This window comes from Antechinus flavipes, chromosome 2, assembly GCF_016432865.1.
Source record: "Antechinus flavipes isolate AdamAnt ecotype Samford, QLD, Australia chromosome 2, AdamAnt_v2, whole genome shotgun sequence".
NCBI classification, from domain to species: domain Eukaryota; kingdom Metazoa; phylum Chordata; class Mammalia; order Dasyuromorphia; family Dasyuridae; genus Antechinus; species Antechinus flavipes.
In genome coordinates, this window is record NC_067399.1 from 384,916,303 (window position 1) to 384,932,971 (window position 16,669).

Sequence of the window (16,669 nt, forward strand, 5' to 3'; positions counted from 1 at the left end):
AGGACTTGGGAGATAACTTTTGGACATCTCTTGTGCCCCATTAGCATCTACTCTGTGTGGAGAAATTTACATGAACATCCTGGAACATTAAGTGGAACTCTTCTTCCTCCACCTCCCACATACTCATGGATGATTTATGGGAGAAAATGAACATGAGTTATACAGCTCACACTTTTAGCACAATTTTTTAAAAGTAAGAGTCATAGTCCAATATAAATTTAATGTTTAGTTTCCTTTCTTACTCTGAGGGAAAAACTCAGCTGTGAATAACTAAAGTGGCTTTGGCCACTCAGTGATGAGTGAGTCTATCACTTCACACAACTTGTGAACTGCAAATACATTTTCACTAGAGAGTTGTCGTCAAGGCAGAACTCTTCACTTAAACAAACAGATCATTAGCTTTGGGAATGGAAATATAAACAGAAACATGATGTATCTACTAATTTTTCTTTCCTTTTGGAGACCATTAACTGTGGGTTTTAAGTTGCAATATGTCTGCCCCCTTTCCTCCCATTGGGAGAAAGCAGAAGTATTGGAATCAGGCAAAATCAGGGCTCTGATCAGAAAGAGCAAATGGAGAGATTCTGACAACCTAAGAGAATGGCAGGACTGAAATAAACCAAGCAGTGGATGCACTACAGATGTTTGTCAGAGACACAAGCAATATCCAGGCAGCTGCTAGGATGCCATTTATGCTGTTCTTTCAGGAAATATTTTCTTATGTGACAGTAATAATACAGCTGCTAAAATAGACTTTTTCCTCCTGAATTTGTGGTCAAAATAAGGTCAGCTGACAGCCTAGTGTTCATTAGGTGTATAAGAACCATGCATTACTCACCCAATCAATCCCAGGGGTTCCTCCATTGAGTGCTAAGCCATTTTTCCTCAGCAACAACTCAGAGACTCATATGATCATAACATCCAAAAGCTGGCAGGGTCCTTAGATAATGTAGTCCAGATCATGCAATCCAGCCTTGTACTCGGTGCACATAGAAGGGAATCCCCCGTGTAAAATTTTTGACAGATGACCATCCACCTGTTGTGTTAATATCTCTAGTGACAGGGAAACCCCTACCTACTAAAGCAGTGTGTTCTCTTGTTGGATAGCTATGACTATTATAAAGCACCACAATCTGACTCCCCATAAATCCCATTCCCTGAGCTGCTGTTATACTCCTTGCTCTTCCTTCTGGAGCCAAACAGAGACCAACTAATCTTCCATATGGCAATCCTTCAAATAAATGAAGACCCTAAATATGCCTTCTCTTCTCTAGGTTAAACCTCCCCTTAGTTCTTCTGACCAATATTTATTTGATATATTTTGCAAATATTTTCCCGTCCTAGCTAACTTCATCTAACAGCACTTTAATTTACCTCTGTCTTATTACGATTTGATGCCATGTATAGTAAAAAGAGTCCTGGGCTCTAGAGATTTTAGTTGGAAGAAGTTCTCTGCCACAAATGCACTGTAATCTTGGTTGTCAGTTCTCTTTGTGTATATTTCTTCCTCTTTAAATGAGATTTGGATCATTTGGTCTCTTACTAGATGTGTGCTTTAGCCAGCTGACTGGCTTGCCAGAGCTAATTGTTAAATATTATACGAGCATTTACAGTTTAGAAATTGGCAAATACTACAAATTATTCCTGGATTTAATGTTTTGTTGATTATCTAGACTTAGAAAATAATGGTGAAAATTAATAATGCAGATTAAACTAAAAAGTATAGTATGCATAATTTTTTTCAGAGCCAGTTGTTAAGCATTTACTAGCATAGCATTGCTTAAGCCCCTTCTGTTTTTGAAATTCTGTGATTTCATTAAGTCTAAGGAAGGAATGAAAGTGGATGGAAGAGAAGAATACTTTAATAGATTTTTTTAATAGCAAAGTAATTACTTGGAACCCAATTGCAAAGTAAATCCATGATGTCAAACTGAGAAATAACAATGAATCCCTGTGGGCCACATGTTAACTTAGAAAATCACAAATTAATATTACCTATGCCATATTAGATTTTTATTTATTGTTATTTCCCAGTTACATTTTTTTTCCTGAGGCAGTTGGGGTTAACTGACTTGCCCAGGATCACCCAGCTAGGAAATGATAGGTCCTCCTGACTTCAGGGCTGGTGCTCTATCCACTGAGCCACCTAGCTGCATCCCCAGTTACATTTTAATAGGGTTTTTCTTGTTCAGTTGTGTTGGCCCTCTCCTAATTCTCTGCTGAAAATGATAGAAAGAATAAAACAGTTGAAACATTTTCAATTTTAATTCTCAGAACAACTTAAGTCTATGATAGACACCCAAGAGATTATGATATAATCACACGTTAATCTTCTCTAATCCTTCAAATTTTAAAGAGAGGCAAAGTCTCCTCCTTGACTCAATCAGCCAGTGGGAAAACTCTTGAGTTTTAATACCTTGCATGATGGCTGTTTCTCCCAATTTGGTCTCAGTAGTTATTCAGCAAGTCTGCCCAGCCTCCTATATACAAATATTTGTTCTGACAGGCTCTGGAGTCATCAGAATTCTGCCAGAACTCTGAGTTTAGATTTGTTCCATGTAGTCTATCTTTTTTCTTCTTGCTCCAACTGAAGCCTGGCTTTTCCTCTCTAGTCTTTTTCCCTCAGTTACTGGCCATTTTCCTTTTCCCAAAATTTAAACATTTTTAATGATTTTTTTTAACTGATACCTTTATTTAAAATAATAATAACTTCACGTCTCCACAAATGATATGACCTAATGGCAATGACTTCTATTTGTCACATAAAATCCACTATCTTTCAAATTTGAATATTTTCACTGGCTATCAATGTAGTTCTAGAAATGTCCCCTATATTAATGACAAGAAAAGGCAATTGAGAGTAGAAAAATGAGAGAAAAGAAACACAATTAATGTTTTTTTTGCAGTTGATGTGGTTTTTTTAAGGAACCCTAGATTCACCTAAAAGGGCATTGAAAAATTAATAACTTTATCAAAATAGCAAGGTATAACTATTAGTCTCTTCCTATATTGCCAACAAAAACCATCAAAAAGAGAAAGAGAAATTCCATGCTATATGTATAAAACATTTGGGAATCTACCTAATAAGATAAATATATTTAGTAATTATATGAATAGAACTAAAAAATGACAGAAATAAAGTCAAACTTAAATAATTGGAGAAAAGATAATTACTTATGGTTGGATGGTGCCAGTATAATAAATAAGACAATATTACCTGCTTTACTTATTAGGTGCCATACCAGTTAAACTGCCAAAAGGTTGTTTTTACAACTGGAAAAAAATAAAACAATTCATCTTAGAGGAAAAAAAAAAAAGATGAAGAATCTCAAAGGCAATAGTGAGGGAAAGTGGAAAGGAGGGGGTAAGGTGAGGAACTACCAGTATCATATATAAAACTATATTTCAAAGTAGTAATTTTAAAACTATTTTGGTATTGGTTTAAAAATAGGGAAGAGAATCAAGAGGATATATTGGGAACATGCACAATAGCACAGTGTTATTAAAAAAAAAAAAAAACAGTGATCACAACTCTTGGAATAAAGTCTTACTATCTGACAAAACTTTCTGTAATAAACTGAAAAATAGTCCATAGCAAATTAGGTTTATAGCATCATTTCATACTCTATGCCAAAATAAGCTCCAAATGGATACGTGTATTAGAATTTTTGAGAGTCACATAATAAACAAATAGATAAACATGAGAGGAGGCACCTTTCATAACCATGATTACCAGTACTCTTAATGCCTTTTTTTTTAAATTGAATGTCCATCATTTATTATTGATGATTAACAATGATATTAAGCTTAGGTTTGCAGGATATGTCATCTGCATCTTCACTTGTCACCATGAATTTAATTTTTTTTAGTCTGCCAGTTATTTCTGCTTTCACAATTTTTAGTTTTCTTTCAAATTACTCGGGCATATCTTGCTGTGATTTTCATTCTTTCTTGAGAATCCATAAAATCTTCTACCTTATGAGGTATATATTCATTTTCCTTTGTCATGCACTATTTCTTTGGAGGTATATGGACTAATTTAAGAGATCTAGAAAACTTATTTCCTTCTGTTACTCTTATCTTCCCTGTTAATTTATCTCCTTTTGCCCAAATACTTTAACTAAGTTTTCTTCCACCTGAAATGTTAGTTGATTTCAGTCTTTCCCCTTTTTATTCCTTTCTTACTTTCTGAGTCTTTTCTCTTTGATGGCATTTTCCAAAAGTATTACACCTCAGTGTCATTTTATCCTCCTTCTTTGGTTGAAAATTCACTTTTTTTTTTACAAGCCTCAGTGTTTGCTCCAATTGACTTATGGGGAGAACAGAACTAGGCTCAAGTGGATGCCAGTTCCTTTTCTTGAGGTCTGGTAGAGTCATATATATCCTGGCATCATGCTGCTGTTCCTTATGTTCCTCATTCTCTGGCTGAGCACTGTTAGAACAGCATGTTGCCATCCTGTCCTCTTAGACAGAATGTGATTTCCACTTTCCATATTGCAAGATGGGTGGGGAGACAAACCTGAGCTCTGTTTCAGACCCGTGGGTCAGGTTGTAACACCCTGTCAGAGCTTAGGGGCTTATGAAGGAGGAGGTATTGAAAGAGTCCAGTAGAGATTCGGTGTTAGCCTTCTCTGCTCTTAGTTAATCAGGTTGTTATGTCATTAAGATCCTTGGTGTCTTAGACCATGGATATACATAAAATCCCATCATCTCTTATTCATAATTCTTATTTTGGGGAGGCCCAAACATGTAGAAGATTAGAGCAAATGTCTAGTTGTCCATCTTATTGATCTTATCCTATAGAGTTATACTTTTAAGACTATTACTCCTGATCCACACTGGTATGTTCTCTATCAACAATCAGCCAGAAGCCTCAATTAACTCTTAGAAAAGGCATTTATTTACTCCTATCATATGGAAAGAATAATTGGTACAAAACATTTCATCCCAGACTTGAGAGGTACGCTCTCTTACAAATATACACAGTCTTTATGGGAAAAATAGACTCATGCTTGGATTATAATTATAATAAAATTCACATGTAGAATTACTATAATGGAAATCCTTTTCTCATGAAGTTCTCCTTAGCTCTCCTATCAAAGGGTAGAGTCTATGGAGGGCACTTTTCTCTGCCTCAAAAGGGCAGGAAGTTCATCCAGATGACTGTGGACCTACGTCTATTTGTCCTTACTGTCTTTCTCCACCCCCTTTGCAGATTTGTGTCCTGTCACAGGCCATTGTCACTCTAGTGAATGCCAAAAATATTTACCATTGTTCATCCCTGACCACCAAGAGAACCTTTAATGAAACCTCTAGATCATCCAAACTTACCATTTTTGTCTTGTAATACTCATTCACCTAAGATTAGGAAAGGATAAACATAAAGAGACAAGGGTGGTTGACGTGTTCACAGTCCCAGGTGAAAGACTTCCCTTTTCACCCATCAGACATAGCTGCTAAGTTATTTGATTTTGCTTAATTGTTTTTGTGCTGGTTATTGAAAAAAACACTTGGGGTTTTGTGGGAAATATATATCCAGAAATAACAGCAAGGCAAAAACAAAAGAAAATATCACAAAAGAAAGGAAAATTGAGGCATGAAGTCATTTGAATGATTTGCTTAATGTTCCTTAATAAGGGTAATATCAATCTATCAATTCAATTTAATAAGGACAGTTTGATTTTTGTCTGTGTCCCCAGTCCCTATCAAAATGCCTGATATGTGATATATATTTAGTGAATGTTGGTTTAGTACTGCTATGTGCAAGACTTTTTTCCCCCAATAATGAGAGTATACCTCACAAATTAGGGTTCTTGAAGGGTTTACAGTCTTCTAGAGTAGGAAGACATACACCCATAATGATTGTGAAGGAAGAAAGTAACATAACTGGAGATGAGTTAGGGAGATGCTGGCAAAGAAGAGCCCAATTTAACCAAAATGTAGTCCTTGAATGATAGCAGTATGAGATAAAGTTGAAAAGGTGACTTAGAGCTTTTATAGGGCCTTGAATGACAGGGTCAGGAATTCATTGGGAAGAGGATAAAGAGGCCTTGGAAGTTTTCTGCTTGAGGAGCTGCTACTGGATCTTAAAAGCTTCCTTGACTATTTTTTTCCATTCTAGTCTCAACCTCCCTTCCTAGTCACTAAGCCACTTTTCCCTGCTTCTGTTTTGCAGAGTCGTCCAGAAGGGATATGTGCCTTCCTCCATCGAGTGTGCTGTGTAGCCCTACCCCTTCAGCTCTTGCTGCTGTCCCTGCTTTTGTTTCTGTTGCTGTTGCCCCTAGGACAAGAGAGATGGAGTTGCACCTTTTCCAACAACTTCGCCCGTTCCTTCAAGTTGATGCTCCGCCATGAGGGGCCCCCACCAACTTAGTGACCAGGAGATATCAGGCTTGTGGCTCCAATGCCTTTTTCTCAAGGACATGGCACTAACTGGAATTGTGGTCAGAATCCATCAGCAAAACCTTAATCTGTATTAGCCCAGCATCAGTGTAACTAAAGTTAAGTTAATTTTTATACGATATTATGTGACTATATTTATAACATATATGTTTGTATGTGTTGATAATGAACGAGGTATAGCTTATATACATGTGATAGATACTCTACATGTATATTTAAATACATAATTCTGTATGTTAATGGGAAAAAAAATTAACCAGCTTCTCAGATACCATTCTACAGTGTTGTTTTGTTTTGTTTTTTGGTAGCCATGAAGAACAAATAGAGTAACATCTCATTTATCTGGAAATCAATTTTTTACTATCTGAACTCAGAAGTCGGAAGGAAACTAAAAAGAAAAGTTTCCAAACAGCTTAAATAGATATGTGCACTTGAGTTCATATATTTTATTTATTCTCCTCTAGCCCTCGAGCTTACTTATTCTTGCTTTTTATAAAATTCTAAGTAGTCATTAAAACACTCTAAAATGTGGATTAGTATTTCTGTTAACATGCTTATTATCTGGTTTCTCAGAACATGCCAGAAGCAGAAAGTTACTATCATCCTGTTAAATGGTATTTTATGTTTTACAAAGTGCTTTCTTTCCTATAGTTCTCTGATGCAGGTAGTTTAAACATTATAGGATTATGCTCTAGAGCTAGAAGGGACCATAAAGGTCATTTATTCCAGTCCTTTCATTTTTACTGATGTAGTAACTGGGACATAGAAATTGAGTGTTTTTTCTAAGGTGAAACAGGTTACAAGTCTGGGCTTAAACTCAGGTATTCTGGCACAAAGTCCATTGCTCTTTTCAAGGGGAGAAAGGCTTAAGTATGCTTTTAGAAAGCTCGGAGCCTGTGACCATTTCAGGCAAACACTAAGATTCCTGAGTATTTTCAAAACTGTTGAAATTTTCTTAGAAAGCTCAGGCTATTTTTTTTAAAAACAATTTAAGGTAATTCTCTGGTGCCTGAGCCTAAGAGGCAAGTTGGGGGAATGAGTAGAAAGCTGACCAAGTTGGGAAGCCTTGAATTCAAATCCTGCCTCTTCATAATCCTGAGAAAATTACTTAATTTTTTAGTATCCCAGGCAGCTTTTGAAGACACTTAAATTGCAAAACCGATATAATTCTTCATTGGAAAGAAATTTTCACAGGAGTTCTCTCTATCAGGGAATCAAAGTTCTAATTGTTTTAAATCTCTATTGAAGGTATCAGGGAGATATAATGCATTTTAGAAATGTAAGTTTTCAACTAAAAATGGTTAAGGTAGTCATAGTTAGGATGCTTAAAAGAAGAAACCAGTTATCCAGAAAATTCACTTAAGTAGGATTGTTTCTTCCCCAATCAATGCAAGGCATAGCCCATAAAAATAAGCACTGAAAGGATCCAGATAAACAAGATATTACTATATTTATCTAATGGCCAATTTTGTATTGTACCAGATAAATAAGGCATTATTGTATTTATTTTATAGATAATTTTGTATTGTTTACAAAGTCAAGTGAAAGGAATGAGTAAGAGCAAAGTTTGGAACCTGTGTCAAAAGTGCAGTATAAAAATAAGGCAACATACCCCAAAATGGGGTGACCTATTGTGGAGCTTCCACTCTTCTTCATGACTATTTTCCCAGTTTGGTACACCCATCAAAAAGAAGAAAAAAGAAAATGTATAGATTTTGGACCTGATTTTCTGCATCTTACAGATAAGGTACCATTTTAGAGGAAGTGCTGTCTTATTGTCCTTGATCAACAAAATGGTATTTTCCTTCCCCACATCTTATCCTTCTTAGAAGTTTGTGCTTTAAATCTCGGTATTTGTTCTTAGTTAGTAGGAAATTTCTCTTTAAAAGAGAGTCACCTCCAAAGTGTACTAAGTGCCTACTCTTTTTAAAAAGCTTTATCAGTCTTTCCAGTAGAGAATTGAAATAGATCATTTTGAATATTCTCTTCATCTCCGGAATCATGATCCTTTGATATACCACAAAAATTAGTGCTCCTGACCTAAATGTTTTTATTAAGTTTTGGCATCAGAATAATACTGAAAAGTATCTTTGTATCATAAAATGTTTGATTTGGAAAGGCTCCAAGCGGAAATTTTGTCTAGTTTCAACATAAGATAAAGAAACTGAAAATTAGAGAGACCGAGAGAAAGTGATGTGCCCAAGGCCCAGATCTCTTGATTCTTTGTTGAGTAACTCTCTTGGGGCATAGAGCTGCTTGTGACTTATTGTTCATTTTTTACCCTACCATGAGAAAGCCCACAAGAGTCATGCTTATGTACTACTTTTAGTGGTCCATTGCCACTATTCTCTCAACTCTGACCCAATGATAGGAGGGTCCTGTGGGTAGTTGCAAACAATCTTCTCATAGATAATGGGAAATTTCTGTATCACAAAATGAGAAAATTATGTGCTGATGAAAAGAACATATAGTTTATTTGGAAAACAAAAGAGCCTTCTTGTTAATATCTGGAAATAGACTTTGTCCTAAGTCACATGGCTTTTTTAAATTGGGGTTCACCACCTGGGTGAAATGACATCTGCACAGATGAAACCAAATGAATAAGGTCCCTGATGAACTCTTTTCTAGGTCTTATTCCTATGTTGGCTCCTTTTTTAAATAAATGTCCTTGAAATACCATAGTACAACCACTATCCAAATTTCAGCTCACCCAAAGGGCAAAGAAGCATGCTGTGACTGCAAGTAAGCAGGAGGCAGCATCTTCTCATCCATGATCCGTGTGGAGAATCAGACTCAAAGAAATGGTTGTTCAGAAAAAGAGATGGGTCAGTTATGTAATGAGAGTAAGTGATAGTAGATGGACAGCATGAGAACTACTCTGGTCCCCACAAAAAGTTCAAAAGATCTAGAAAAACGTCCCTGGCCTGTGGAGGATGTAAGAAAGAACATGGGCAAACACACTATACAGGAAAAGAAAAAATACTCTTGTCTGTGTCCTCTCTCTGAGCCTCCATAGAAGCTTGCTGGCCTTTCAGGTATACTCTGGTCTGCCCTAGTGAAGCATAAATCCATTCATTTATTGCAATATTATTTTCCACATAAGTAATTTTTGATGCTTGAATTCCCTCCCTCATCTTTGCTTCCTGGCTTACTTCAAGAATTAGTTAAAATCCTACCTTCTGTCCCTTTTATTACTATTCCCTTTCTTTCCTTATCTCCAATATACCCTGTCTATATCTTGTTTGTATGTTGTTATTTTCATGTTGTCTCTCCCCTTAGACTGTGAGCTTCTCAAAGGCAGGTATTTTTCTGTTTTGTTGCCTTTGTATCCCCAACAATTAGCATAGTGCCTTAGGTATAGTAAATGCTTAATAAAATGCTTACTGACTGACTCATACAAACAACTAGGAGTAAGTAAGCAAGATTATGAGTGTGTTTGTAAATCTAGGCTACTAAACCAATGGCATACGATGTTCTCTAATTAAATTCAACAAGTATCTACTGTCCAAGGCATTGTGCCAAGTATGAAAGAATAATTTATGTAGCTTTGAGTCAGTGAAGCAGGTGAAAGGTAAGCAGTTAGAAGAAAGAGAAATAAAAGAATTATTAAATTAATTAAAAGGTGACTAGAAAAGATCCTCTAATTTCAAGTATCTCAACTGGCTAGAGAGCTGGATCTCTCCTCACTATAGAGAAGAGCAAGAATCATGAAAAGGGAGTGAAGAGGACCAGAAAAATGATAACTAATTAGACAGAAGAAATAGTAAGCAGAAAAGTAGAACAGAGGAATAGAGAAAGGAAAGAATGGAAGGAGGCATGTGTCTCCATTAGTGAGAAGTCTTCTAGGATAAAAGAGAGAACAAGAGAAATAAATACTAAGGCATATTGGGCAAAGGAATGGACAACAGAATGTTCTAAAATTATAGCAAATGAAAATTAAATCTAATCCAGTTATAGGAAGGGAAAGGAGAAGACATGAAAATCCTAAGGACTCTTTTCCTTAGAAAATCTTATAGCAAAACCTTGGCATATTGAACGTTAGAGGTGGAGGAGATATGAGATACCATTTAATTAAACCTGCTCATTTTAAAGATGAAAAAACTGAAACTCATAGAGTAGAAACTAACTTAAGGTTACCCAACTTGAGATCTCAATCAAATGCCTTTATTATTCCACCAAAACATCTAGAAAAATAGTGGGGGGAGGAGGTAGAGGGAGAAGGGAGGAAGAAGAAAGAAAGACATGTTATATAAGAAGCAGAGGGTTGGACTCAGAGATATTACTGGCTTTGAGCACTTATTAGCTATATTATATAACCATGGGCAAGTTAACTAATCTTTCTGAGCCAGTTTCCCCATTTGTAAAATTTATAACAAAAAATTAGTGGTGTACCTCACAGTGTTGTCATGAGGCTCAGATGAGATAATATATGTAAAATGCTATACAAATATCAGTTATGAATATAGTTTAAATATGGATTTACTTGTTGATAGAAGAAAATGGGTTGGATAGTTGATCTGAGCTTGTCTTAAGCTAGCATCTGACAAATTCAGATTATCATCATGTCTAGTAGATGTGGTACACTTTCACCTACAACTATGGAAGCTCCCTTAGTCATCCTACTTCATGTTTCACCAAGTTTTAAAATTCCAACAACTTGAAAGTCGCAATCACAGCATTGAGTGGTATCAAGAGGTGTAAGGAACAGTGGCTGCTAATTAACCCTTCTATATTCTTCTGATTTCTAAGCCAGGAAAGTATCTACTTCTTCTCAGAAGGGTAGAGGATGGTGAGAAGAGATAGAGCTCTGGCAACCAAGGTTTCTGTTCTTCCTTTGTGTTCCTGCAGGCGAGCCTTCCAAGTGGACACAAGCTGCTTAGGGTCATAAGATTTCAAATCTTTAAATATCACAAAAAGTTGGAATGGAGCCCAGAGGTCCTCTGGTGCAACTCATACCTGACCAAGGATCCACTCAACACAATTCCTAACAAATTCATCCAGCATTTGCTTGGAGACCTTATAGTGAACTGGGCCTGGAGTCAGCAAGACCTAAATTCAAATTTAGGCTCAGAAATTTACTAGCTTTGTGACTCTGGATTAGTCACTTAATCTCTATTTACCTCAGTTTTCTCAATAGTAAAATGAATATATTTTATTTTTTTGTAAAGTGCTTAAAACAGTGCCTGTTACTTAACTTGTGATTCCTTCTCCTTTTTTATTTGAAAGGAGAGCTCATTTGATTTTTGAAAAACTCTTGTTCTTAAGAGGAGCAGCAGTGGATAGAGTACCATACCTGAAGTGGGGAAGCCTGGGCTTCAAATCTGGCCTTGCTAGCTGTATGACCCTCATCTGTAAAATAACCTGGAGAAGGAAAAGGCAAATTACTCCATCTTTGCCCAAAAACTCCAATGGAATCACAAAGAGTTGAACATGATTGAACACAACAAACAGTTAAGGAGAGGCTTTTTTTCCCTTATATGAAATCCAAATCTTCAGATTCCACAAGCAGAAAAATCTATTCCTTCTTTCACGTTACAGCCTTTCAGATAGTTGAAGATACAAAGGAGGAGATGGAAGCTTAGAGAGTTAAATCGGTTGTCCAGCTAACTGGTTAAAAAAATAAAATGATCATGAGCCCAATTTTTTGGATACCCAAATACAGTGTTTTTCTACTGCTTATTTACCTTTGACCAAAAAAAAGGCTTCTAAACTTTTCTCTAAATATTCAGTGGTCTTCACTTGGCTCATAAAAGGTACTTAAACTTTTCAGAAAGATGTGGGCTCTCAGTAGATAACAAATGTAACAGCTGCCTGTCATTTTTTCTTCTTTTGTTTCCTTCATTGCTTGGAGGATTCAATCTCATTTTGAATTTATATACTAGTCACATTTAATTTCTTGATTCAGAGCAGCTTTTGCATTATGCCAGTGTATGAGTATTATTGTGTTTATTGAATCCAGCTAAAGTTTTCTCTCTTGGTTTCATTTTACAAGTTAAATACTTGTTCAAACTTCCCATTTTACAGACCAAAAAACTAGCCCAAAGAGGCTGAAGGATTTATACTAGATCCTTCAGGGAGTGAGTGGCAGAATCCAAATTCATCATTTCTTCCCCTTGCAGCAAACTAATACACTATAACAAAAGACTTTTTTTTTTCTTTAAAATTCTGGACAAGGAATCAGAAATCTTGGGGGTCAGTCCTAGCACTGTCTCTTAACTCATTGTGTGCCTTTGGCCAACTTATTTAACCACTTTAAGGATCATTCCACTTAAGTAAAGGAGTTGAAGAAAACTCTAAGGTACTGGACACGTGTTAATTCTGTAGCCTACATTCTAACATTTCTTTATAGGCCACTTCCAGATATATAATTCTATAGTCTTAGAAGGCTCATAGATAAGAAGCTGTCCAAGTTCCCAGAATAATAAGTCTTGGTCAACTGTTAATTCACTATACAACCCAAAGCCAGTCTCCCCTAAACTTTCCAGAAAGACTGTATCCATACTATATGGGCTCTCAGCTGTCTGTCATTTTTTTTTCCTTTTCCTGAATTGCTTGGAGGATTCAATCTCATTTTTGAACTTATATACCAGTCATATTTAATTTCTTGATTTAGAGCAGCTTTTGAATTATCCCAGTGCATGAGTTATTGTGTTCATTGAATCCAGCTAAAGTTTTCTTTCTCGGTTTCACTTTACAAGTTAAATATTCCCTATTCACCCCCTTTTCAGAATGTCAAGGTATAAACTCCTATAAGGAAGAAACAAAGTTCACTTCAAAAAAAAACTTCCACTCAGAGAAAATTCTTTACAGCAGAACAATCAAAACCTTTAAAAGTCAAGACTAGAAATATTGAAACTACCTTAGCTTCAAACACCCAAATGGCACCAATATAATTACACTGCTCTTCACAAGCTATAGCTGTGGTTAACTGTTCTATCTGCCAAGTCTGATCATATGATCAGAGCTGCTCTCTCAGGGATAAGGTCTTCTTAAAAAGAACACTCAGAAACACATCTGGGAAATATAGAAAATGGATGAACCTCGTAGGAATGCTGTTCCCTCGCCTTGAACTGTCAAAATTTGTACAATCTCTTCCCCTCCACTTAGGATTTAGAATTAGAAAAGATCTCAGCAATTATCTAGTCTAACTAAGGAGTTGTCTAAAGAGACTGATATGGATGCACAAGGAATGCATTGAGTAGCTTAAGTTAAAAAAAAAAAAAAAAAAACTAGTTATTTCTTTTGTCTCTGATATATATAAACTAACCCTAGTAGCTAATATGCCCAGCCCATTTTCCACAGTTTATAGATTATACTGAGGTATTAGTCACTGGGAATCCCTAAACAAAAGCTTAATTTATTTAATGTGTGTTTTCAATCTTTTATTCTGCTACAATAATACATACAATATAATGGCAAATTTATTAGGCAAATTAGTGTTTATTTGGCAAATACTATTATGCTCACTCTACTAGAATTAGGGTTATGAAGAAAAGAATGGCACATTCCTTGTCTTCTCAGTTGTCTTTGTACTTTTGCAAGTACTTTGTACTTGCACTAAGTACATGCACTAAGAGAAACTGAAATTAAAGTTAAATCCATGTATAAGCAGAAAGCAAAAAAAAAGTCTTATTAGACCCATCCAACTATCTTTTTTCCTTTCCACTGTCCCCTAGATATTTCCCTATACTTTCCCCTTCTCAGTATTTTATCCCTTAACTTATGACATATTTGCCAGTGGACTTTTTAGTCATTTTTAGCATCCCCAGAGAGTAAAACGTTCCATAAATTCCCAAAATTTTGTTGTCTGAGCATTTTACTTAAAACTACCTCTTTCAAACTCTCAGGGGAAGGAGGCAGCCCCTTATTTGGGAATTACTGTAAAGTACGAATGTAAATCTCTTTCTCTCCATGTTTTTTGTCTATATACTTTGCAATTTTAGCAAGTTAGAAGTACCCTTAAGAGCACTTAATTTAGTTTTTTGCTTTTCAAGCAGTAACATGTAGGAGTTGTAGTAACAGGCAGGAAATGTAAAGTGAATCAGGAAGTTAGGTGGCCAACCTACTTTTCCAGGGAAGAAACAACATTTAGTGGCTTTTCTCTTTGAAAATTGAGTTGTACCTATTTTCTTCCTGAAATTTAAGGCCAGTATCCCAACATGTGGTATAGCCTTGGTTTGGGAGAGGGGGTGAGAGGTATGGAGGGAAGGGAGAGGAAAAGGGAGTTTTGTTGCTTGTAGAAGTTTTAAGAAAATAGATCTTCCTTTGGGTGCAGTCCGTATACTTATTCTGGCTTTTCCTTCCTATGGAAGACCATAGAGCACTGGTCCTTAGACTTATTAAATCAGAGTCAAAAGAGTAATTTTTCTCTACAAAAGAGTAATTTTGTTTCCTCTATTTCTTATTTTTATAGAGGAAATGAAAGAGGATGCAATGTACTTACCATATCCAAAAGTTCCTTATCTTCCTCCTCCTGTCTTCTCTTTCCTTTCCTTCTTCTTGTCCCGCTTTATCTCCTTTTTTAAACTTAACTTTTTTTTCTTCCTTCTCCCCAATTGTATCTTTGAGAGGTCCCTGATTTCATGTGTTGATGCTTTCTCTCTAGATGGAGAAGAATTCACTGTGTGCCTCTCAGTAGATAATTCAAATGATTTTTTTGATTTTCCCTGCATTTACTCCTTGTTGTTTGTGCATATGTGTATTCACATACATAGTATGCTTTGTCTCATTAATATTTTTATATCCCATATAAGTACAAGATGAAATCTTAAGAAATTAGTCTGTTATATGGTCCATTATCCCTTTCTATACTTTGGGGATGCCTCTGTTTTTGGAAATATCCCATTATAAAATGGAACCTATTTCAAGTGATATAGTAAGTTAAATAAAGTGCCCTTTAAAACACTTATAGGTGCTAAATAGAGAGAGCTTTTCATAAAGGGAACATTTTGGCCATTTTCAATTATACCTTAACATTCCCTGCCCTTCTCCCCCAACTTTTCTTACCTTTTAGCCACCTTTTTCTCATTCTGAGAATCTTCAAGTATGTACAGGGCCCATAATCAAATTTGTGATTTTATTAATGATTTTTTAAAACTATATCAAAATAAGTTTTCTGTTATTATTAGATATTATATATATATGTGTGTGTGTGTGTGTATGTATATACACATATACATATGTATAGTAACTAAACAATTTTCTTAACGCAGTGCATGTTAGAATATAAGACACTTGAATAGAATTTGATCTCATAAGCATGGGTCTTCCACGATTACAGATTATAATCCATCTGTGCTCTATCTTGAACAATTGTTTGTTTCCCTATGAATGCTCTATAAAGGATGTACCCAACTACTCTTGAACAATTTCTCTGAACCTTTTAATGTTTTCTGAGTACTCATTTATTGTACTTGAACTGTCCATTAATAATCTGTCCTCTGGTTATAAAGTCAGCCTACCTCCTTTTTTTTGTTCATACATGCCCTCAGTGATGGATGGCTTTTATGTCACTTTTAAGACATAAGTCATCATTAGTAACATGTTATGGCTTGCTTATAAGATTATTTGAGAATTAGAATTTGAAAGTGACCTTAGAAATTAAGTAGTCCAATCCTAAGATTTACAGATTTAATTGAGGGCCAAAGAAGAAAATTAACTTGTGCTTATTATTGACTCATACTTCATAAGAGACAGAGCCAAGAGTCATTAAACCTACACCTCCAACTTCATATTTTCCATGTGTATTACCATGATTTATTTAAAATTACAATACTGACTTGGCTAAAGACCATCTACTCAACACAGGGTAACACGGACCACTATATTTTCTTATCTAAACTGTAAATTATATTTTTAAAAGTCATATTACATTTTAAGGTTTTCCTTTCTCTCATTTTTCTTCATGCTATATCATTAAGGGCTTGGGGTGGGAAGGGGTCTCAGACGGTTTATTTTTTGCTTTTTTTTGTAAACTGATGTCAGCTTTTGTGTTTGGAAATAAAATATACCTATATTTTGATCTATGAAACACTGTATTTGTGCGGTACATTTTTTTTCCTCAAATTTTCTGCAAAATAGGTCTGTTACTTTGGAATCCAGAAATTCCCTTTGCTACTTGTATAGGGGAACTAATTATAATTCTCATAGCACTTGGTAGTTTACAAATCATTTTCCTGACAACAATCTTTGAATATAGACATTTTTATCTTTATATTACATATGGAGAAACTGAATAAAAAAGGAATAAAAATATTACTCAATTACT

General features: G+C 35.5%; 1 protein-coding gene across 1 annotated transcript in view; it reads left to right on the top strand.

The window, feature by feature from the left end:
- SYNE3 (spectrin repeat containing nuclear envelope family member 3) overlaps positions 1-16,432 on the top strand; it is a 206,549-nt gene extending 190,117 nt beyond the window's left edge. The window contains exon 22 of the mRNA XM_051978431.1: positions 6,176-16,432. Coding sequence (XP_051834391.1) covers positions 6,176-6,373 — 198 coding nt within the window. The 3' untranslated portion in view covers positions 6,374-16,432. The remainder of the gene's footprint in view (positions 1-6,175) is intronic.
- Positions 16,433-16,669: the final 237 nt, after the last annotated feature.